Below are 23,642 nucleotides of genomic sequence, written 5' to 3' on the forward strand. Positions count from 1 at the left end.
GAACATGACACGTTCTTCCATTGACTTAGGTCTTCTTTCATTTCTGTCAGTGTACAGTTTTCAAAGTTCTTGCACTAGAGATATTGGAGGTAAATGGTATTCTTTTAAACTTTAATTGTCTATTTAATATTGTTATATGGAAATAAGGTTTTTTTCCTAAATTGCCTTGTATCCTGAGACCTTGCTAAATTCACTTATTAATTCTAATAGCTATCTAAAGATACTCTTAGATTTTCTACATATATGATCATCTTATGAATAACAGTTTCATTTCTTCCTTTTCCAATCTTATAGATTTTTTTCAGTTTTCTTACCTTATTGAGTTAGCAAGGACCTCTATAAATGGCCAACATGATGTTGAAAAGAAGTAACAATCAGATATTATTGTCTTGTTGCACATCTCAGACAGAAATCTTCCAATATCTTATCATTAAGTTTGATGTTTGCTCTAGGTTTTTATTCTATAGATACCCTTATCAGAATGAGGGAGTTTGTCTCTATTCCTAGTTGGCTAAGATTTTTGTTTTCATCTTGAAAAGATGTTGAATTTTATCAACAACATTTTATGGCATTTGTGGGGTTGATCATGTGTAAATTTCAGTAAATTTCTTTCTTTTTTTAAATTTAAATTTATTTATTTATTTTGGCTGTGTTGGGTCTTTGTTGCTGCACACGGGCTTTCTCTGGTTGCAGCAGGCGGGGCTACTGTGCGTGGGCTTCTCATTGCAGTGGCTTCTCTTATTGTGGAGCGTGGGCTCTAGATGCGCAGGCTTCAGTAGTTGTGGTGCATGGGCTTAGTTGCTCCGTGGCATGTGGGATCTTCCCCGACCACGGCTCGAACCCGTATCTCCTGCGTTGGCAGGTGGATTCTTAACCACTGCACCACCAGGGAAGCCCAATTTCAGTAAATTTCAAATGTTAAGCCTGTTTTTCATTTCTGGAATAAACTCCCTGTGTCATGATGTATAATCCTCTTTGTATATTGGTAGATCTGATTCGCCAACATTTATTTTAGGTTTTTGAAAAAATTATTAACAAGAATCATTGACCTGTAATTTTCCCTTTTTGTATTGGATTGTGAATTTTTGGTATCAAAATAATACTGGGCTCATAAAATGATTTTGGAATTTTTCCTATTCCCAAGGAGAATTCTTATAAGATTGACATTATTTCTTTCTTAGATTTTTGGAAGAATTCACCAGAAAAGCACTCTGGGCCTGGAGGGTTTTTTTGGTTTATTTTTTTTGTTTGTTTGTTTCGTGGGAAGGATTTGATCCTAGGTTCTATTTCTGAATAGATCTAGGGCAATTTAGCTTCTCTGTTTCCTCTTGTGCTATTCCTTGGAATTTGTCTAACCTAAATTTTCAGATTTATTGACACAAAGTTGTTAATTGCTGAGAATATGAAATGATATCCTTTTTTACTCCTGATAAAAAGTTACTGTGCATTCCCTTTTTCTTCATCAGTTTTGCCAAGGGGATGTCAATTTATTAGTCTTTTCAAAGAACTAACTTTTGGCTCTTTGTTGAATGCTTATATCCTATTCTATTGCATTGATTTCTCTTCTCATTATTTTCTTATGCTTTTTTTCATTCACTTTTTTTTAATACATTCTTTTTTTAATATTCTTTTCCGTTATGGTTTATCACAGGATACTGAATATAGTTCCCTGTGCTATACATTAGGACCTTGTTGTTTATCCATTCTAAATGTAATAGTTTGCATCTGCTAATCCCAAATTCCTAGTCCATCCCTCCCCCACCCCCCCTCCTGCCCCTGGCAACCACAAATCTGTTCTCTATGTCTATGAGTCTGTTTCTGTTTTGTAGATAGGTTCATTTATGCCATATTTTAGATTCCACAAATAAGTGATATCATATGGAATTTGTCTTTCTCTTTCTGACTTAGTATGATAATCTCTAGTTGTATCCATGTTGCTGCAAATGGCATTATTTCATTCTCTTTTTTTTTTATGGCTGGTAGTATTCCATGGTATATATGTACCACATCTTCTTTATTCATTCATCTGTTGATGGACACTTAGGTGGCTTCCATGTCCTGGTTATTGTAAATAGTGCTGCAATGAACGTTGTGGTACATGACTCTTTGAATTATGGTTCTCTCAGGGTATATGCCCAGTAGTGGGATTGCTGGATCATATGGTAGTTCTATTTTTACTTTTTAAGGAACCTCCATACTGTTTTCCATAGTGGCTGTACCAACTTACATTCCCACCAACAGTGTAGGACGGTTCCCTTTTCTCCACACCCTCTCCAGCATTTGTTATTTGTAGACTTTTTAGTGATGGCCATTCTGACTGGTGTGAGGTGGTATTTCATTGTGGCTTTGATTTGCATCTCTCTAATAATTAGTGATGTTGAGCATCTTTTCATTTGCCTACTGGCCATCTGTGTCATTCACTTTTAAATATATCTTAATCTGTATTATGATTTCTTCTTTGATCCATGTATTATTTAAAAGTATTGATATACTAATTCATTTTCAAATACGTGGGAATTTTTTTTATTATTGTATTGAGTAGCTTAATTCTGCTGCACGTCAGAGAATGTATTCTATTCTGTGTGATTTCAGTCTTTTGAACTTTTTTGAAACTTGATTGAAGACCAAGCACACAGGCATTGGTGAATGTTCCATACGTATTTTTGAATATAATATATTCTGTAGTTGTTGGGTGAAGTATTCTATACAGATCAATTAAGTCAAGAGTAGTAACAGTGTTATTCAGTCTTCTGTTACCTCACTGACTGCATGTTCTTTCCCTACAAACAGTTTTCATTTAGAATTTACCCATCCCTTTTAGTTTTGTTAGTTTTAGCTTTACATATTTTGAGGCTATGTTATTGAATACATGTAGATTTAGAATCATAGTATCTTACATTGGATTAATGCTTTTTCATAAAGAAATACCCCTCTCTATTTGTAGTAATGCTTCGTTGCCTAAAGTCCTTATGTTAAGTAATTGCTGTGTAACAAATTACCTTAAAATATAGTGGCTTAAAACAACAAAATTTATTATGTCATAATTTCTGTGGGTCAGGAATCCAGGTTCTTGTCTCAGAGTCCCTTAGAGGCTGCAGTCAGTGTACTGGCAAAGACTGCTGTCGTCTCAAGGCTCAACTGAGGAAGAAACTGCTTCCATACTTACTCACCTCATTGTTGGCAGGATTCACTTCCTTGACATGTGGCCTCTCCATAGGGCAGCTCACAGCAAGGTAGTTTGCTTCATCAGAGCAAGCAAGCAATAAGATCCAGAGATTGAATGCCAGCAAAACAGACCTCACAGTCTTTTGTAACCTAGTCTCAGAAGTGCCGTCCCTTCATTTTTGCCATATTTTTTTCATCAGAAGCTAGTCATTAGGTCCAGCCTATACTCGAGGGGATTACACAAGGGCATGAATACTAGGAGGTGGGGATCACTGGGGTCCTCGTAGAAGTCAGCCTACCACAGTTGGCTACAGCTACTTTGTCTCATGTTAATTTAGCTACAGCTCTCTTTTGGTTAGTGATTACATGGTATATAGTTTCTTACCCTTTTACTTTGAACATTTCTGTACACATATATATCTTATTAACATCATAGAATTGGACTTCCCCCTCTGGTTTGATAGTCCTTAGCTGTAGTATTTAGTGTGTTTTAATATTTATGTATTGTTACGTTTAATGTAAGTATATTTAAACTAACAACTTATTTGTATTTAAATCTACCAATTTACTATGTTTTCTGTATCATCTGTTATGTTACTTTTCTAGCCTTCTTTTGGGTTAATTTTTTTTTTTCCTCACCTCTTTTAGCTTGTTTCGCATTCTTTTGCTTTTTTATTACTGGTTGTTCTAGAGATTGCATCTTATACCCTTAACTTATTTAAATTCAATAGAAATTATTAATAATACTTTTTACCATTTTCCAAGATATGCAAGGACCTTAGAACACTTTAAATTCACTCATGCTCCCTTCCTGTCTTTATTGCTATTTTGGTCATATTTTAAAATTCTGTATGTGTGTGTTAGTGTTTTTAAACAGTCAATCCTTATTTAGGTTTATCCACATTTTATTCTTTTTGTTCTGTGTGTTTGCCTTCCATATGAGATCATCTTTCTTCTTCTTGAAGAACTCAATATTTCCTTGAGTGAGAACCAACTAGTGACAGATTTCCTTAGTTTTTGTTTGTCTGAAAATGTATTTATTTCATTTTCATTTTGAAGGCTATTTTTACAGGCTGTAGGATTGTAGATAAGCAAGGGAGGGAGGGGGTAAGCCATTTAAAAGGTGACATTCCACTGTCTTCTGGCTTCTGTCATTTCATTCAGCCTTATTATTGTTTATGTGAAGGAACTGTGCTTTCATTCCATTTGATTCTCTTTTATAGCTTCCAGTTAACCATATTTAAAGTCTATACATTGCTTTATCTTTTTACCATTTTCTGCTTTCTTAATCTGCCCTAATCTGGTTTCTTTCACTCCTTTTTATTTATTCTTATTACCAAGTCAAATTATTATTTCTAAATTTTGTTTTGGATAATCATCCTCCTTCAATTTTCATAATACTTTTTTCTTTCCTGTTTTGTGCTTACTAGTTTATCTTTCTGAAAATTTGCTCCTTGCTTTTGCTGATACTCTTCACTTCAGAAAATTCGTACTTAATTCTCATGAGTATATCTGTTGGTTGTATGCTGGGAATTTTGCAGGCATCTAATAAAAGATTATCTTTAGTCTTCTTTATAAATTTCCAGAAGCCTAAGTTTCTACTTGTGAATGAATTACAGGGCTGACTTTGTCATTCCACAGGAGTCTTGGTATTGTATAGCAAAGAATGTTTTACATTAGCTGAACTGCCTCATGCTTGTTTTCTGCCTGTAGCTTAACTCAGATTTCATACATTAAGCTTCTGGCAGACTCTTTCATCTTGATGTCCCATTGTAACTTCTAATTTCAGTATGAAAAATCGAGCTCATTATCTCATCAACTCTGTCAATCTTACCGTGTGCTCACACTTCATTTTTCTAGCAGTGGCACCTTCAGAGTCCCAGTCACCGAAGTTAGTGTCATTTTTTTATTCATGTGTCTCCACTGCCTCCATACCCCAAAGTTATCAGATTCCAAGACATCCTTCAATGTTTCTCAGATTTCAACTCCTTCTCCTTTCCTAACACCACCCCTCTGACCTCAACTCATGAATTCATCCTACCTCTTGAGTAGTTAGATTATATCATTTGGAATGATGTAAGAAACTAAGAACTTAAATCAGAAAATATTTAAAAATCTTATAGGGATAACTAGGTGTTAGAAGTATATTGTGTTATGCAAAATACTTCAGGTTTAACTGTTTGGTATAAATGTTCTCAACAGGCAATGAACACCAGGGAAAGTGGCAAAGCTTCATCCAGTTTAGGTCTTCAGGATTTTGATTTGCTCCGGGTAATAGGAAGAGGAAGTTATGCCAAAGTACTACTGGTGCGATTAAAAAAAACAGATCGTATTTATGCAATGAAAGTTGTGAAAAAGGAGCTTGTCAATGATGATGAGGTGAGCACTATGATGTTTTATTACCTCTAAACTGTTAAGTTGGCTTAAGTGTACTATTTCAGAAAAAAACCTCAATGTTTATGCTTATTATTTCAGCCTACTTTTCTAAATACATGCTTCAAACAGATTATTTAAGGTATATTTAAAGTTATCTGATGGGGACTTCCCTGGTGGCGCAGTGGTTAAGAATCCGCCTGCCAGTGCAGGGGACATGGGTTCGATCCCTGGTCTGAGAGGATCCCATATCCTGCGGAGCAACTAAGGCCATGCACCACAACTACTGAGCCTGCACTCTAGAGCCTGTGAGCCACAACTACGTACAGATGTAACAGTTGTAAATAACCTCAAGAGCATAGATAACGGTTACATGTAATAAAATAATTAGTTTTGAGTATCACATTTATTTTTAATATAACTAATTGTAAGTTTGTAGAAGTTAAGTGTTAATAATGGTTGTTTCAGAGAGGAAACATAGGAAGAACACTCTTTGACATAAATCACAGCAAGATCTTTTTTGACCCACCTCCTAGAGTAATGGAAATAAAAACAAAAATAAACAAATGGGACCTAATGAAACTTAAAAGCTTTTGCACAGCAAAGGAAACTATAAACAAGAAGAAAAGACAACCCTCAGAATGGGAGAAAAATATTTGCAAATGAATTAATGGACAAAAGATTAATCTCCAAAATATATATAGAGCTCATGCAGCTCAATATTAAAAAAACAAGCAACTCAATCCAAAAATGAGCAGAAGACCTAAATAGACATTTCTCCAAAGAAGACATACAGATGGCCAAGAGGCACATGAAAAGCTGCTCAACATCACTAATTAGACAAATGCAAATCAAAACTACAATAAAGTATGACCTCACACCAGTTAGAATGGGCATCATCAGAAAATCTACAAACAAATGCTGGAGAGGATGTGGAGAAAAGGGAACCCTCTTGCACTGTTGGTGGGAATGTAAATTGATACAGCCACTATGGAGAACAGTACGGAGGGTCCTTAAAAAACTAAAAATAGAATTGCCACATGACCCAGCAATCCCACTCCTGGCCATATATCCGGACAAAACTGTAATTCATAAAGATGCATGCACCCCTATGTTCATAGCAGCACTATTCACAATAGCCAAGACATGGAAACAGCCTAAATGTCCACCAGCAAATGAATGGATAAGGAAGATGTGTTACATATATACAATGGACTGTTACTGAGCCACAACTACTGAGCCCACACGCCACAACTCCTGAAGCCTGCACGCCTAGAGCCCGTGCTCTGCAACAAGAGAAGCCACAACAATGAGAAGCCCGTGCACCACAACGAAGAGTAGCCCCTGCTCACCACAACTCGAGAAAGGCTGCGTGCAGCAATGAAGACCTAACACAGCCAGATAAATAAAGTTATCTGAGGATTATTAGATTTTTTAAAAATAAAAATCAAACCATATTATTATCAAGGGCAAGTACTTGAGCTTTGTAAAGTTTTCTAGAGTGTTGCATAATATCGAAAGATTTACTGGTAGTATTTTCTCTTTGTATATAAATTACTATTTCATGATTATCAATGCTTTTGATATTTAGCCTAGTTAGTTAATAATTGCATTTATGGTAATAGAATTACTAAGAACAAATTTATCATAGTTTTGATGATATCATTTCAGTTTGACATAGATTTCTTTTGTATTTTAAAATAGGATATTGACTGGGTACAGACAGAGAAGCATGTTTTTGAGCAGGCATCTAATCACCCTTTTCTTGTTGGGCTGCATTCTTGCTTCCAGACAGAAAGCAGGTAAGATTGAAAGATAATGGAATGATACCTGGGTTTTACACATTTTGGTATATTACACAATAAGAACCCCTTTCTACAGTAATTCCTGAAGTGGAAGTCACATGGAGACAGACACAACAGTATGCTTGTAATTTCCTGCTACTCATACTCCAACCAGTGATATCAATTTGACACTGGATCAGCATTAGGAAATTACCTGCTTTAGGCAAAAAAAAAAAAAAAAAAATAGCCAGGTCCTAATTATGGCAGTAGAAATCCAACCTTTTAAATATCACCAAGATTCTAGTTATAGGACTTAAATGTTCCTAGAGTTTAATTAAGGGGATAGATTCTAACTTCTTTTGCCTTAAGTGACAGTTGAAAATGACTTACACATTGCACATTCTAAAACTGGGGTGGGAGTGAGAGCTCTGGATTGCAAATGGTACTATTGGCTTGGCCACAAAGTTCATTCGGGCTTTTCATTAAGATCTTATGGAAAAACCCAAACGAACTTTTTGGCCAACCCAATACTTTAGAATAGAAGTAGCAGGTTACAAATTATCTTTCTGATTTACTTTCTTGTATCTTCTATGATTAAACAGCTTTCTACTCCAATCACCCTTCGTTTCCACCAAATTCCTGGAATTTTTGTTAAGGGTGAATCATGTAGAATGCTCTCTATGCTGTGACTGGTCTCTATAGTTTTAAAATGCAAAGTTACACCACCTTATTTTGGATCTTGGTTTCATGTGTTCTCTTCTGTTTTTTAGATTGTTCTTTGTCATAGAGTATGTTAATGGAGGAGATCTAATGTTTCATATGCAGCGACAAAGAAAACTTCCTGAAGAACATGCCAGGTAAGTTTTTTGTTTATTGTTTGCTTGTGTTGAAGTTTGGTGGGAGGAGCTATGGGACTTTTTATATGCCAGTGGTTGAAAACAGTAGATAAATCATTTATTTTGATACGAACTAATTCTTTATAAGTCATGTAAAGGCTAAGCTAACAGTTAAATTATATTATAATGTGATACATATTACATATATAATAATATAATTATAAGCAATTGAGAAGTATAAACAATGTTAAAGCGGAAACCTTTAGTCTACGAAACTCAATTATTTTCAAATATTTTCTCTATTCAGTATCAGCCACTAAGATAATTAATGAATTTATAAACACTTATTAATCTTATCAAGTTTGCAGTGATTGCTGACAGTTTTTCATTAGAAGATTATTATTCATATATACTTGAGAGTAATAAAACAATTCCTCTTAACCTATTATGTAATCGACTGTTCTTCCATAATTATAATTTCTGAATTGTTCTGGCTTTGGCTTCCCCCCCCTCTGATCCCATACATGTTGATTAATAAGAGAAAAGAGTATTAAATATCATTTATTTGTTTAGTGCCCTTAATCTGATATTCTTATACAGGATTGTAAATTGTTGGAGGACTTAGGTGGGGAAGGATAAGAAGTTTAATCCATGAGTGCCATGTTTTATTTTGTTTTTTACTCATAATTAGCAGTAATTCTACCCTTTTGCACTTCACGAGAGTAATGCCAAAATGAAGCATGTGAGTTTGTATATGTATGTAACGAAGGTTAGAGATTCATTTTAAAAAATAACTTATTTAGTGGAAATCTCGCTATTCATTGATATTTCTTGTAAAAAAGAGATAATAGCTTTCAATTTTATAAGAAGATATAAAGTGTATTACTCTGTCTCGGGGCCAAACTGCTGTTGTTGTTGTTGTTTAATTTACTGTATGTTCATTATTTATGTAGGCTTTAGCAAATGGTCACCCTTCATGGCAAAGCCACAGATGATATTTTGAATTGTGAATATAGCCGGTATTTGTTCCTTGTTTGTTCAGCTGGACTTGGGGAAAATAGTCTTGTTTTTATTGTATTAAAGTGCCCGTTCTGGTTTTATATCATCTTTGCTTTTCTAGGAACCAGAGTATAGGATAAGAGCTCAAGTTCCCTATTCTTAGAATTAAGTAGCTGGAAGGTGTGTATTATGTACCTCCAGACATGATCATGATAACATTCACCAAAGCAGCCCAAAACCAGCTAGGGTGTTTCATTTTCATTATTCAGGTCAAAAATTCTGCTTACCACCAAATTCTGCTTGCGTCCATTTGTAGGAGTGTGGACTTTCTGAAGTCCATCCGAGGGCCCAGATTAAGAATCCCTGCTTGAGACTTTCAAATTAAACCTTATGAAAAGTATGGGTTTAATTTAGATTGGGACTTTATAATTGTGTTTAGGGCTCAGCTATCTTAAAGTGGCGCTTCAATTTGTGTTTTGGTACTGTTCCTAAAAACATTGAGAGAAAAAAATCTTTTGACATGATTTTGATGTTCTGGTTTGCAGATGAGAGTAGGATTTAAATACCTTTCTGTAGGCACTTACCACAATTTAAAAATTTGAATCAAATGAGTAATTTTTCATTTTATTTTAGATTTTACTCCGCAGAAATCAGTCTAGCATTAAATTATCTTCATGAACGGGGGATAATTTATAGAGATTTGAAATTGGACAACGTGTTGCTGGACTCTGAAGGACACATTAAACTCACTGACTATGGCATGTGTAAGGTGAGGGGAAATTTCTAGTTATTCAGAAGATCTCAGCAGCTCAGGAAATTGTTTCAGTCAAATAACTTTATATTTAATGATGGGGAAATAAGTGCTACTTTGTGCTAGAATTCCAAAAAGTATCCTAAACAAAGACAAATGCACTGATTTCCTAGCCATTTACAAAATTCCATATTTTCTGTGAGCATTATATGTGCTATAAGAGTTAAGTTATTTTTATTTTCTGTAATTTTTTATCTTCAAAGTTGTGACACTATTGAAGAAAACTTGGAGGTAAAAACTGTCTACAAACCCACAACTGTAAAACTGCTTGCATATCACCTTCCAGTTTTTGCCGTTTAATTGTGACTCTTAATGATGCACTCAAGATTTTCCTGGGAAATCTAACATTTTTTATATATTTAAATTTAAATATCTGACATAAAATTCAATAAAGCAAAATAAGAATTTTAGTTACTCTCAGGACATGTCCTTTATTTCTTGGTGTTTTATTCTTTTTGTAACAATGTTTCATTTACGGGTCCAGCCTTTTTCCAGGAGATGTGTAGGGGGCTACTCTCCTTGTCAAAATAGCTGGGACCGAATTATCTTCACACAGTGAATTTGCCAACAAGCATGTGAATGTGTTATTTGCCTTTCCCCCTTCACCTGAGGGAAGTGCCTCCAGAGCCTGGTTCTTTTTATTCAAAGAAATTTGGGCATCCTGTTTTGCCTGGAAGATATTATTAGAGAAAAATCACTTGATCTTTTTGTTACTCTTAATGAAAAATAATAATGGTTTGTTATATATTCCCATTCTTTTCAGAGATCCTCAATCAAATTAATCACGATCTTTGATAAATCTGAGAGGTTTTATTCAGTAGTTCTTTAAGTTGGTTGTCTTGCTTACCTCCTTTTCTGCCTCCTTCTCCAGGAGCTATTTGGTGTTATTAGTAGGAAATAACACCAGGATTGGAACTTGTGTTCAGAGACTTAACCAACAGTACTTTGTTTCTTTTCCAACTAACATATTTACGCCCGATGTTAAACCTTATGGGAAATAAATCCGCTGGAAATTTGAATGTTTTTATCTTATGACTTAACATCAGTATTTAAACTTAACTAATGTCTGACCTTAGGCATATATTGGATAAATTTTTTTTCCTTATAATTATTCTTTGGTAAATCTAAATCATTCAAGTTTTTTTTCAGTTTCTCCAGGTTTAATTAATTTAATTTCTTCAGTTTCTCACTAGATACTTTTATATAAAGAATGCAGGGACTTCCCTGGTGGTCCAGCGGTTAAGACTCCACTCTCCCAGTGGAGGGCGTCCGGGTTTGATCCCTGGTCAGGGAACTAGATCCTGCATGCCACAACTAAAGATCACGTACTCGGCAATGAAGATCCTGCGTCGCCTAAATAAATAAATATTAAAAAAAAAAAAAAAGAGGGATTTCCCTGGCGTTCCAGTGGTTAAGACTTCGCCTTCCAATGCAGGGGGTGCAAGTCTGATCCCTGATCGGGGAGCTAAGATCCCACATGCCTTGTGGCCAAAATACCAAAACATAAAACAGAAGCAATATTGTAGCAAATTCAATAAAGACTTTATAAAATGTATTTAAAAAGTTTAAAAAGAATGCAGAGAATAGTGATGACTGGAGCCATATGAAAACTGCAATTAACATCTTCAGAGTTATGTTTGGAATATTTTATGAACATTGATTCTTTTTAATTGACTGAAAAACCAGCTATTTTGTGAATTGATGTGCCTTTAACTATTTTTTATCAGCAGGGTGTGTTATAATAATATCTATGTTATGCTGTAAATAATTTAGCTGATGGGCCTATGTTCAGATATCCAGTCAAAAGGTGAATGATTTAGTATAATTCTTTTACAAGTTAACAGACTGCATCCCTTGCCTCTGAGTCTTACCTTGAAAGTGCGTGTCACTCACCATGAGACTGTATGTCAAGCCATTGCCCATAATACAAAACAACTTAAATCACATTCATATTTCTTTGTACAGGCATACTTCATTTTACTGTGCTTCACAGATATTGCGTTTTCTACAAGTTGATGTTTTTTGGCAACCCTGTGTTGTCAGATGATGGTTAGCATTTTTTTTAATATTTATTTATTTATTATTTATTTATTTTTGGCTGCACTGGGTCTTAGTTGCAGCACACAGAATCTTTTGCTGCAGCGCGCAGGCTTCTCTCTAGTTGTGGTGCATGGGCTCCAGAGCATGTGGGCTCAGTAGTTGCAGCATGCAGACTTAGTTGCCCTGCCGCATGTGGGATCTTAGTTCCCCGACCAGGGATTGAACCCTCATTCCCTGCGTTGGAAGGCAGATTCTTAACCACTGGACCACCAGGGGAAGTTCTTGTTAGCATTTTTTAGCAATAAAGCTTTTTTTAAAATTTTTATTGAAATATAGTTGATTTACAATGTTGTGTTTAAAGTATTTTTTATTTAAGGTATTCACTTTGTTTTTTAGACATAATGCTTTTGCACACTTAATAGATTACAGTGTAGTGTAAACATAATTTTTATATGCACTGGGAAACCAAAAATATTCATGTGACTCAATTTATTGTGATGTCATAAATGGGGGTCTGAAAGCAAACTGCAGTATCTCCATGTATGCCTGTATACAAAAATAACATATATATCCCTGTTAGAGATCTTTAAAAATCCTTGGAGTCACAACATATATTACTAAATATTTCTTCTAGATGTTTGTGTTAGTGTTATATATAATAGTGTAAAATTTGAAGACAGATACATACATCACGCCCAGAATATCTCTGTAGGAACACATAAGAACCTCATGACAGTGGCTGTCCCTAGGGAGCTGGAACTGGATGCGTCAGGGACAAGAATGGGAGGAAGGCTTGATTCTTAGTGTATATCTTCCCCCCCAACCTTTTTGTTTGGAATTTTGTACCATGTAATTTAACAATAGGGAAATGGTTAGATTCTAGGTACATATGTTGAGTTGGATTTGTAGTTATTAGTAATACGAAGTCTGTAATTACATGGGAAATTACATAGCTATAAAGTAAAAAAAGCAGACGCTTAATTGTATATTTAGTATTATTCAGCTTGTATTTAGACTATCTTTTTATTATTTTTAGTTTTAATTGAGGTATGGTTGATTTATAGTATTATGTAAGTTTCAGATGTACAACATAGTGATTTACGGTTTTTAAAGATTGTAGTCCATTTATAGTTATTATAAAATTGGACTATATTCCCTGTGCTGTACAATATACCCTTGTAGCTTATTTATTTTATACATAGTAGTTTGTGCCTCTTAATCTCCTATCTCTATTTTGTCCCTTCCTTCTCCCTCTCCCTCTCCCCACTGGTAGCCACTAGTTTATTCTCTGTATCTGTGAGTCTGTTTTTGTTGTTGTTACCATATTCATTTGTTTGTTTTATTTTTTAAATTCCACGTATAAGTGATAGCATACAGTATTTGTCTTTCTCTGTCTGACTTATTTCAATAGCATAATAACCCTCCAAGTCTATCTATGTTGTTGTTAATGGCAAAATCTCATTCGTTTTTGTGGCTGAGTAGTATTCCAGTAGTATTTTGTCAGTGGTTTCCTTTGCTGTGCAAAAACTTTTAAGTTTAATTAGGTCCCATTTGTTTATTTTTGCTTTTGTTTCCTTTGCCTTAGAAGATAGATCAAAAATATGTATATATTGGTACAATATATGTCAAAGAGTATTCTGCCTATGTTTTCTTTTAGGAGTTTTGTGGTTTCTGGTCTTATATTTAGGTCTTCAATCCATTTTGAGTTTATTTTTGTATATGGTGTGCGAAAATATTCTAATTTCATTCTTTTACATGTAGATGTCCTGTTTTTCCAGCACCACTAATTGAAGAGACTGTCTTTTCTCCATTGTATACTTTTGTTTCCTTTTTCATAGACTAATTAACCACAAGTGAATGGGCTTATTTATGGACTCTCTCTTTCTGTTCCATTGATCTATGTGTCTGTTTTTGTGCCAGTAGCACACTGTTTTCATTACTGTAACTTTGTAGTATACTCTGAAGTCAGGGAGCTTGATTCCTCCAACTCTTTTCTTTCTCAAGATTGTTTTGGCTCTTTCTCATTTAATTGCCTGTGGCGCAAGAATGGTCTGAATGATACTAGTCCTTTGAAATTTATTGAGGTTTCTTTTATGCCTTAGTATTTGGTCAGTATCCCAAATGTACTTTAAAAAGGGTATGTAATCTCTGTTTTGCATTCAAGGAGTCTCTCCCTCCTTTTCCGTTTCTCCACACATACACGTAGATAGATATATTCTATATGTATATAAACTATACATATTTTAAATCTAGCGTTTGTCCAAATCTTTCTCTGCTTACTAATTTTTTTGTTGGTATGACCTACCATTTTTTGATATAAATGTGTTAAAATTACCTGTCATGATTGGGGATTGTACTATCAGTCCAGGCTGCTATAACAAGGTACTACAGATTAGGTGGCTTAAGCAACAAACACTTATTTCTCATGGTTCTGGAGACTGGGAAGTCCAAGATGAAGGTGCTGGCAGATTTGATGTCTGAAGGCACCCCTCCTGGTTTGCAGAAGAGTAAAGGCATTCTTCATGGTTTGCAGATGGCTGTCTTCCCGTTGTATCCTCAAATGGTGGGGAGAGAGAAAGGGGCTAGCTCTCTTTCTCTTCTTATAAGAACATGAATCCCATCATGGGGCTCAAACCTTACGATCTAATTACCTCCCCAAAGCCCCCCCCCCCACAATGCTATCACATTAGGGCTTCAGCGTAAGAATATTAGGGGCACGTAAACATTCAGGCAATAGCAGGGATTGTGAAGTCCTCTTAATAATTTTGTCCATTTTTACTAGTTGTATTTTGAGGCTGTGTTGTTAGCTGCATACAAGTTTGTTTTAACTTCTTGGTGATTGTTCCATTTGTTATTGTGTAGTTTCTCTATTTATACATATTAGTGTGTTTTACCTTAATTTCCTCCATCCTGTAGCTATTAAAATACAAAACCAAAAAACGTGTGCCTTAGGAGAAGTGACCAGAAGGGAAACATCATAATGCCAGCAGTGGTTGTGTTAGGAGGTGGGATTTAAAGAGCTTCTTTTCTTCATAAAATATGATTCCTTTTACTCATGTAATTTAAGTTTTTCTATTATAATTTTACTTGAGTATAAATTATTTTAAGTGCAGTTTTTATCTTAATTGAACTGTTTACCTACATCTAATGAGGACAGGTTTTTTTTAAGGTATTTAGTAGCAACCCATGATTTTAATAGTAAAGGCAACTGTGCTAGTGATATTTTATTTAAGCTCAATATATTACCTATAGATGCTGACCTTATATGATAGATGAAATAAAAGAGGTGAATTTAAAACAGATTTTGCATCTTATTATTTTTTTTCTTTTTTTTAAATAAAAGGAAGGATTACGGCCAGGAGATACAACCAGCACTTTCTGTGGTACTCCTAATTACATTGCTCCTGAAATTTTACGAGGAGAAGATTATGGTAATAAATTGGTGGTATTTTGGCTATGTGCTAGAAGGGTGGTTAAATATGGTACCAATTGCATTATAGTACACTATAGTATTTCAATACTGAGCTTATTAACATAAACTTTCTTGATCTTCTTAAAACCTACATAAAACCCCCAAATTCTGAAATCAGAGATGGTGGGACCTTGGCAGTATTTGGGGGTGCAAATTTGAATAATATTTTATTAGTAGCAAGCACTTAAGAGTACTAGGCACTATTCTAAGCAGTTTGCATATGTTAACTGTTAATCCTCTTAATAATCCTATGAGGTAAGCACTGTTAATTCACATTTTGCAAACAAGGAAACTGATGTACAGAAAGGTTAAATAACTTGCCCAAGGTCATGTAGCTGGAAAGTGGCAGAGTTGGGATTTAATCAGCCATGTGACTCCAGAGTCATAAACCTCTGGAAGATGGTTCAGATTTCCTAGGGTATTTCCCCCAGGAATCTGAAAGATGGAGGAAAGATTGCCTGCTCGCCAGGAACCAGAAGATATGTTTATCTCAAGAAAACATTTGACCCTTTGGGTTCTGGCCCTTTGATTCCAGCAGCTGTAAAGGAGGATGGGTATTTCTGATAGCTGCTCATAATCCAGTTCCAAAGTCCTTCAAGGATCTTCAGTCAGCTAGCAGAAGATCACGTTTCAGATCAAGGAAGGTTATTCTCAAATACACTTTCATTATATCCTCAAAACAAAATATTAGATACAGACTATGAGTCTGAAATTACAGACATATTGGGGAAGCGAAACTTATGTTCCATTTTCCATATTTTATTTTATTTATTTTTTATTTTTTTTTTATATTTTATTTTTAAAGTTAGCTTTTAGGTACCTCCCCTTTTTGTTAAGTGAAATATTCCTAGAATCCTCCATGCCTACCATGATAGTTGTAATGCATTTCGAGTTTACTTTTTCATTATGTTTATTTTTTTATTATGTAATAAAATGAATCTCAAATGACTGACTTTTTAGAATGCAGAATGGATAATTTGTTGCTTTAAAATTTCTTTTTGAAGGTTTCAGCGTCGACTGGTGGGCTCTTGGAGTACTAATGTTTGAGATGATGGCAGGAAGGTCTCCATTTGATATTGTTGGGAGCTCTGATAACCCTGATCAGAACACAGAGGATTATCTTTTTCAAGGTAATTTGCAGTGTTTTACAGAGATTCACTGTGAATAATCTATTCTAGAGCATGAATGAGGATGGCTCAAGTTATTACTTTGAGTAAGAAAGAGGAGAATAATCTGGACAATATAGTCCTTAACACGTGAGGCTTTGAGTTTGTTTTTGTTGTTGTTGTTGTTTTGATCTATCCTTCCTACCTCTTAGTCTGTTCACATTTGCCAGTTACCTTCTCATACTCAAAATCATAACAAAGAGGTTCCTTCAGATTGTACATCACAGAGATTGGAGGAAAGAATTGTGTAGCTGGAGAGGACAGTCTTTTCACCTGGACCACAAGGCTGAATGCATAAGTCCAACAGAAATATGGGGAAAAAGTAGAGTACCAAGAAGATAAGAGGGATCAAAAGGTGAAGAAAAAAGCCCCACAATTGGAAATACAAAGAATTGAACAGAACGGAAACAAGCAGACAAGCACAAGGACCCCTCCCCAACCAACACACAGTCCAAAGAAGTGCGAAGACTGTCATAAAATTCTACATTTCATAATTAAGGCCGTCACAGGAAATGAATGGATATTTCATGTCATAGGAAATCCAGCTGACTGTGGAATATATGGAAAGACGTTCAACCTCACTGCTAATTAGGGGTGTGCACATGAAAATATTAATGAGCTACCATTTTCTACCTACACATTTGGCAAAAACTTTAAGGTCTGATAATACTAGTGCTGGTGAGGATATGGAGCAACTGGAACTCTGGTGTGAAATGAAAATGGAGTGAAAATGGACAGAACAGCTTTGGAGAATAATTTGGCAACGTCTAATAAAATCGAATTTAGTAATATGTGCCACACATTTTACAGATACTAACTCATTTAAACCTCATAACACCCCAATGAATCAGGTATTATTTTTATTCCAATTTTACAGATGAGGAAACTAAGGTAAGGTAGTCAAAGAATAAAACATATGCATATAATGATAAAAACTGTTCAGAGTAGATAGAGGCTGTCTCTGAGAAGGAAGGAGAGGAATGGGACTGGGAAAGTACACAGGATACTTAGGTAGTGTATGTAATGTTTTTGTTTTTTTCTGCTAGAATGCCTTAAGTACCTCATAATAAAAATATAAAGATTAAAGCCCTGTAAAAGTTAAATATAACGCCGTAAATTTTATCTTTCTAGTTATTTTGGAAAAACAAATTCGCATACCACGTTCTTTGTCTGTAAAAGCTGCAAGTGTCCTGAAGAGCTTCCTCAACAAGGTATAAATTGTGTATAAAATCTTTAGTGATTTATCTCTATACAAATGAAGCTGGTAAGGAGAGGTTCAGGCAACGTAAAATTCCAAAACATCAGAGTATGTAATTTTTCAGTTAGATCTGGAACTTGTCTCTTCAGCAAAGCGTAGGTTGACAGAATTAGATCCTGAGGTGAGGTGTTCTTTCCATTTTGCCAATATAATTTACCCCCAGCTTTATATTACATATGGTGTTTTTAATGTAAATGAAAAATACCATGTACTCAGGGAAAAATTGCATCTCTGGGGATAGCCTCAATTGTACTTTCGGCTCTGTTTTTCAGTTTTCTTTAGATTATTATTCATAGAATGTCTTAACTTATTGAGCACTTAGTGCAGTAGTGTTCCCTGCAAATTCTCATATCACAACCCTATAATTAGATAATATTCAGAAGAAATGAAATGCTATCATTGGCGCTTTAAAAAATCTGAACATCTGAAAATTCTGTTATTTGTTGCAGTTGGTAGGCTAGAAGAGTTTTAGGATCTATCTAAGATTACGATTCTGAACTATCTTTACTCATAACACTTCTAACACCAAATGTGTAGGTTTTTTCCACACCAACCAATTTTCCAATTCTTACGTTAAAATCTTATTTTAAATAAATGGTAGGTAGAAAGTAGGCTGATATGCATTTATTTATTTATTTATTTAAAGAGCCCTCTCTCTACCACCAATCTACTTCTTCTTTTTTTATATATATAAATTTTATTTATTTTTTAATTTTTGGCTGTGTTGGGTCTTCATTGCTGCGTGGGCTTTTCCCTGGTTGCAGCGAATGGGGGCTACTCTTTGTTGCAGTGCGTGGGCTTCTCATTGCGGTGGCTTCTCTTGTTGCAGAGCACGGGCTCTAGGAGCACGGCACGGGCCTCAGTAGTTGTGGCTTGCGGGCTCAGTAGTTGTGGAGCAAGGGCTTAGTTGCTCCATGGCATGTGGAATCTTCCTGGACCAGGGCTCAAACCCGTGTCCCCTGCATCGGCAGGCGGATTCTTAACCACTGTGCCACCAGGGAAGCCCTGCATTTATTTTCTAAGATAAATAGATAAGATAATGATGAATTTTAATAAAATAAGAAATTCAAGCTTGTTTTAAATGAGTATTTTATGTGAGGAAAGATTTAAACTGGAAACCTAAGCTTTAACACAGTGAAAAGTGAAGGTGAGAAGTGTCAATATACAAAACAAAATGCCTTTTACTGCAAAGAAGAATGGGAACATGTTCTCATTCATGATAATTTTATAAGTTGCAGGCTGCTTCTCAGTCCATTGATTCAAATAATGGTTGTATTGTTGCGCTATACACAGATTATGGTTGTAATTGGGCATAGGGCTTTTAAATTGAGCTAAAAAACAAACTTGTAAAGTTTGGGGGTTTGCATATTTTGACTATCGCTCTAACCCATGTGAAAGAAAGAGCTGGATGCTGCCCAGCTGATTCTGCTGTTCTTTTTCCTCCCATTTTTCTTTAGCAGGGTGTGGTGACATCTCTCCACTTGAATTACAAGGATAGCTGGAGAGAGAGCCATGAAGAAATCTTACTTGTCACAAGCTTCAGATACTCATTTGAGTATCTAGTGTTGCACTTTCTAGAAAAGAAAGGTAGACCATTCTGAGTTCAGACATAAAGGTATCATATAATAGACACAAAACACAGGTCACAAAGATGATTTATTCTAAAGCAGAATATTCACCCAGTTCTTGAAACATTTCTTTCCACCATAGGACCCAAAGGAACGATTGGGTTGTCATCCTCAAACAGGATTTGCTGATATTCAGGGACACCCATTCTTCCGAAATGTTGATTGGGATATGGTATGTAAATTGGACTGTTTAATATATTAGGTTTCATTATTTTCTTGGGCCAAAATTTATTAACTTAAAAGAATATTGAAAAACTAGTATATCACAGCTTAAATAATTTAAAACCACTGTCTTCAGTGCTTTTAAAAAAGCTTTTGAAACAGTAAAAGCTTAGAACATTAATTTAATGGAGCAGGTTGTAATATTATTGAGGCCTGCATCAATGTTCAGATTTGTAAATTATTTCCATCATTGTGAATGTTGTAGAACAATGCCTAGGGACTCATTTTAATAAGACTGGGAAATATCTGAGGACAGAGGAGAAATGTAGAGGTGGAATATTTCTAAGAATGCAGGCTTGAGCTGTCATCCACTATGTCTTTTCTAGATGGAGCAAAAGCAGGTGGTACCTCCCTTTAAACCAAATATTTCTGGGGAATTTGGTTTGGACAACTTTGATTCTCAGTTTACTAATGAACCTGTCCAGCTCACTCCAGATGATGAGTAAGTAGTTCTGTAGACTGAAAAGATTTTTAAAGTTCTTTGGAAGTCCCATTTTTAATGGCTTCACAGTGTTTCATTATCAGATTATGCTGTATTTTATCTAATCATTCAGTTATGGGATGTTTGAATTACACAATTATAAAAACAGTAATTGTCATTTTCTTCTTTGCTTTACGTGTATTGTCTCTAATTCTCACAACAACCTTGTAAACCTAGTTGTCATCATCTTCGTTTTACAGATGAGGAAACCAAGGCTCAGAGAGGTTAAGCAAAGTTATGCAGCTATGAGGTGGCAGAGCCAGGATTCAAACCCAAGTCTGACTAAGGCCTGTGCTCTTTCCACTCCACTGCACTGTTTCCCATTTTGATGATGACCATCTTTCAGTTCCTGAGTATTACCTTAAGATAGATTCCTAGACGGGGCATTAGGTCAAAGGGTGCAAAATTTTTAAAGCTCTTGATATGTATTGCCAAGTTACTTTTTTTAAAAGATTACATCAACATATCACATCCAGGCAGCAGTGATCTGACATGCTTTTTGTGTTTATGTTGTATCTTTTAAAGTTTAGAATAACTTGGGGATATTTGATCCTTCACCTGTCATTACAGATTCATTCTCTCATCTCATAAAGCCCTTTCTGCTTGGCAGTCACTTTACTTTTACATCTTGTTAGTTCTTATCACGTTCCTCACTGCAGCTGTTGTAAACTATCTCTACATTTTAGAAGCCTTCAGTCCTACCCCTGCCTTCATCACTCTAACTGCATTAACCTTGCCTTGAGTTGACTGCCAGGATTGAGACCTCTCTGCTGTGAGCTTGCTCCCTTTCCAGCTGTCACCAGACCACCTTGCATCTCAGAATTGCTCTCTAACTCTTCCCAAGCTTTTGCTTCTTCCCGGTTCTTGGAAGGCAAGGGGTACTCTCCCCTTTTCCTCCAGGGTTCCTTTTTGTCAGTTATCTCCACTACTCTACCTTCCTTAACGTCTCTTTTCCAGCTTCTTTCCCTCTACTTATAAACATGTTCAAATATCCTAATTTTTTCTACTTCTTTGAACCACCACATTTTTTTCTCATTTTCCTTTCATCTTTGAGCTTTTTCAAAAATAGTTAATAGATGCTTATGGTAAAAGAAAAATAAATAAGCACCATCTCTATTAAATTCCTTCAGAGTAGTCAACATTGATTATCTTACACTTTCTTGCTGCCAACACTTTAACCTCTTACAATTTAACCTGCTTTTTCACCTGTTGAAGGTTGAATTGACTTCTTAATTTCTCAATTTTAAAGCTTTTTTTTTTTTTAGCTTTTTAAATATTTGTTTATTTATTTTATTTTTGGCCGTGTTGGGTCTTCATTTGTGTGCGAGGGCTTTCTCTAGTTGCGGCGAGCGGGGGCCACTCTTCATCGCGGTGCACGGGCCTCTCACTGTTGCGGCCTCTCTTGTTGCAGAGCACAAGCTCCAGATGCGCAGGCTCAGTAGTTGTGGCTCACGGGCCCAGTTGCTCCGCGGCATGTGGGATCTTCCCAGACCAGGGCTCGAACCCGTGTCCCTGCATTGGCAGGCAGATTCTCAACCACTGCGCCACCAGGGAAGCCCTAAAGCATTTTTTGATCTGCCCCCATCTCCTCCGATGTCAGTAAAGCGTCTGGCACTCATGGCCTGCTTTAGTTGGCACTGCCTACCCTCTTTCTGCATCATCTCTTTAACAACTTGTCACCTTATTTTCCCTGTCCCCTTGAGACTAGGATGCTCCGTGGTTCTGTTCATGACTGCTTTCTCTTTGCTATATGCAGTTTATACCTTGGAGATTTCAGCCAACCCCGTAGCATGCATACCAGCTATTAAATGACTCCCAGCTAAATTGGCAAACAATTCTTGAGCAAAAGGCACTATGCTAAGTACTGCACATTCAAAGACGATCAAGGCATAGGCCAATCTCTCAGAAAGCTTACTGGCTACTAGAGGAGGGAGAGGTGTACCCAAATCATTATATCTGGCAGCATTGTGTATTAGAAAGAGCACTGGATTTAACCAAAAGATAGGAATTTGAATCCCAACGCCACCTCTTACCAGCTGGGTACCCTGGGTGTGAATTGCATAACTTCACTGAGCCTGTGTCTTCTCATATTGCCTACCTCCCAAGGTGCTGTGAAGAATAAATGAGCGGTGGTTTCTAAAGCTCCTAGCCCCTGCCCTGATATCTCTTCTGAGCTGCATTTCCCTCTACTAGTTTAAACTTCTCTCCTAGTTTGTCAGATACGCACCTCAAACATACAAAGTCAAAATTGTTCTCACTCGGGTCCTTGTTTTTATTTACCCTTTTCTGCTTGTTGTACCACCGTGCAGTCCTGCATTCGGATCCAAGAGCTGAGCCAGTGGTTGTTGACTCTAACTTTTCCTTACCAAACTATATAATACCTTCAGCAGCCAAGTCCTCGTCTCTTTTTGCTTTACTTCATCACTTGTGTCGTTTCCATTCCCACTGCCATAAGCCCAGCCCAGCTCTCTCAGATCATACGTAGAATATCATGCCATCCTAATTGACTCCTTCTTTACTTTGCAGCCTGTTCGGTACACTCAGGAAGTACCAGTCCAGTTCTTTAACTCCTTTCATCAGAAACCTTCAGTAACTCCTACATTGCCTAGCAGAAAAAGTCTATCCCCTTGGTTAGTAATTAAGGCCTCCCACCATCTACTTCAGCCTGACTTTCTAGCCATATCTCTCACTATACTCTAACAGAAACGCTGCGTTCTCATCAGGCTCAGTTACTCACCATTCCCTGATAGCATGCTGTTAACATTTCCTCTCTATTGCTCCTTCCTTTTCACCTATTGAAATCTTCCCCATCTTTCAGAGCTACCTCAGATGTAACCAGACCTTTGATGGATCAAGGTGGACCTACTTAGTGTAAACATCACTGGCGTCTTTGAGCTAGCCATTACCTTCCTTCCAACGTCCTCTGCCACTTAACACCCTTCTATTCCTGTGCTCTAACTCTAATAAATTACTGGCATTCCCCAGACCTACCATAATCTTTCATAATTCCATTCAGTAAGTGTGGAATGATGCTGCCTTTCTTGATTTCTCCAAGTAGAAGTCACCTTTTTCTTTAGAACTGTGGTTAGAGTAGAACTTAGCTTGTCGTGTAGGAAACTTAGCAGGTACTGCTTTCTGTTATGTGAAGTACCTACCTTCCTTCTCTTCTTGAAGGAAGAGACTATGTCCTGTGTAACGTGGTGCTCTGCAGTATGGTACGAACATTTTTTTTTTTAAACATAATTCCTCCGTCATTTTGTTTATTTATTTATTTATGGCTGTGTTGGGTCTTCGTTTCTGTGCGAGGGCTTTCTCTAATTGCGGCAAGCGGGGGCCACTCTTCATCGTGGTGCGCGGGCCTCTCACTATCGCGGCCTCTCCCGTTGCGGAGCACAGGCTCCGGACGT

The 23,642-nt window shown here is 36.2% G+C and overlaps 1 protein-coding gene across 9 annotated transcripts in view; it reads left to right on the plus strand.

Moving 5' to 3' along the window:
* The window catches only part of PRKCI (protein kinase C iota), a 79,870-nt gene that overhangs the window by 52,674 nt on the left and 3,554 nt on the right, over positions 1-23,642 (plus strand). For 8 of the 9 annotated variants that reach the window (XM_060149978.1, XM_060149980.1, XM_060149983.1 and 5 more), the window contains 9 exons: positions 5,368-5,544; positions 7,243-7,340; positions 8,093-8,179; positions 9,791-9,926; positions 15,352-15,439; positions 16,485-16,610; positions 17,778-17,857; positions 19,615-19,704; positions 20,081-20,196. In XM_060149978.1, coding sequence (XP_060005961.1) covers positions 5,368-5,544; positions 7,243-7,340; positions 8,093-8,179; positions 9,791-9,926; positions 15,352-15,439; positions 16,485-16,610; positions 17,778-17,857; positions 19,615-19,704; positions 20,081-20,196 — 998 coding nt within the window. The remainder of the gene's footprint in view (positions 1-5,367; positions 5,545-7,242; positions 7,341-8,092; positions 8,180-9,790; positions 9,927-15,351; positions 15,440-16,484; positions 16,611-17,777; positions 17,858-19,614; positions 19,705-20,080; positions 20,197-23,642) is intronic. The other variant, XM_060149979.1, reaches the window with a different exon arrangement.

This window comes from Lagenorhynchus albirostris, chromosome 5 (genome assembly GCF_949774975.1).
Source record: "Lagenorhynchus albirostris chromosome 5, mLagAlb1.1, whole genome shotgun sequence".
Taxonomy (NCBI): domain Eukaryota; kingdom Metazoa; phylum Chordata; class Mammalia; order Artiodactyla; family Delphinidae; genus Lagenorhynchus; species Lagenorhynchus albirostris.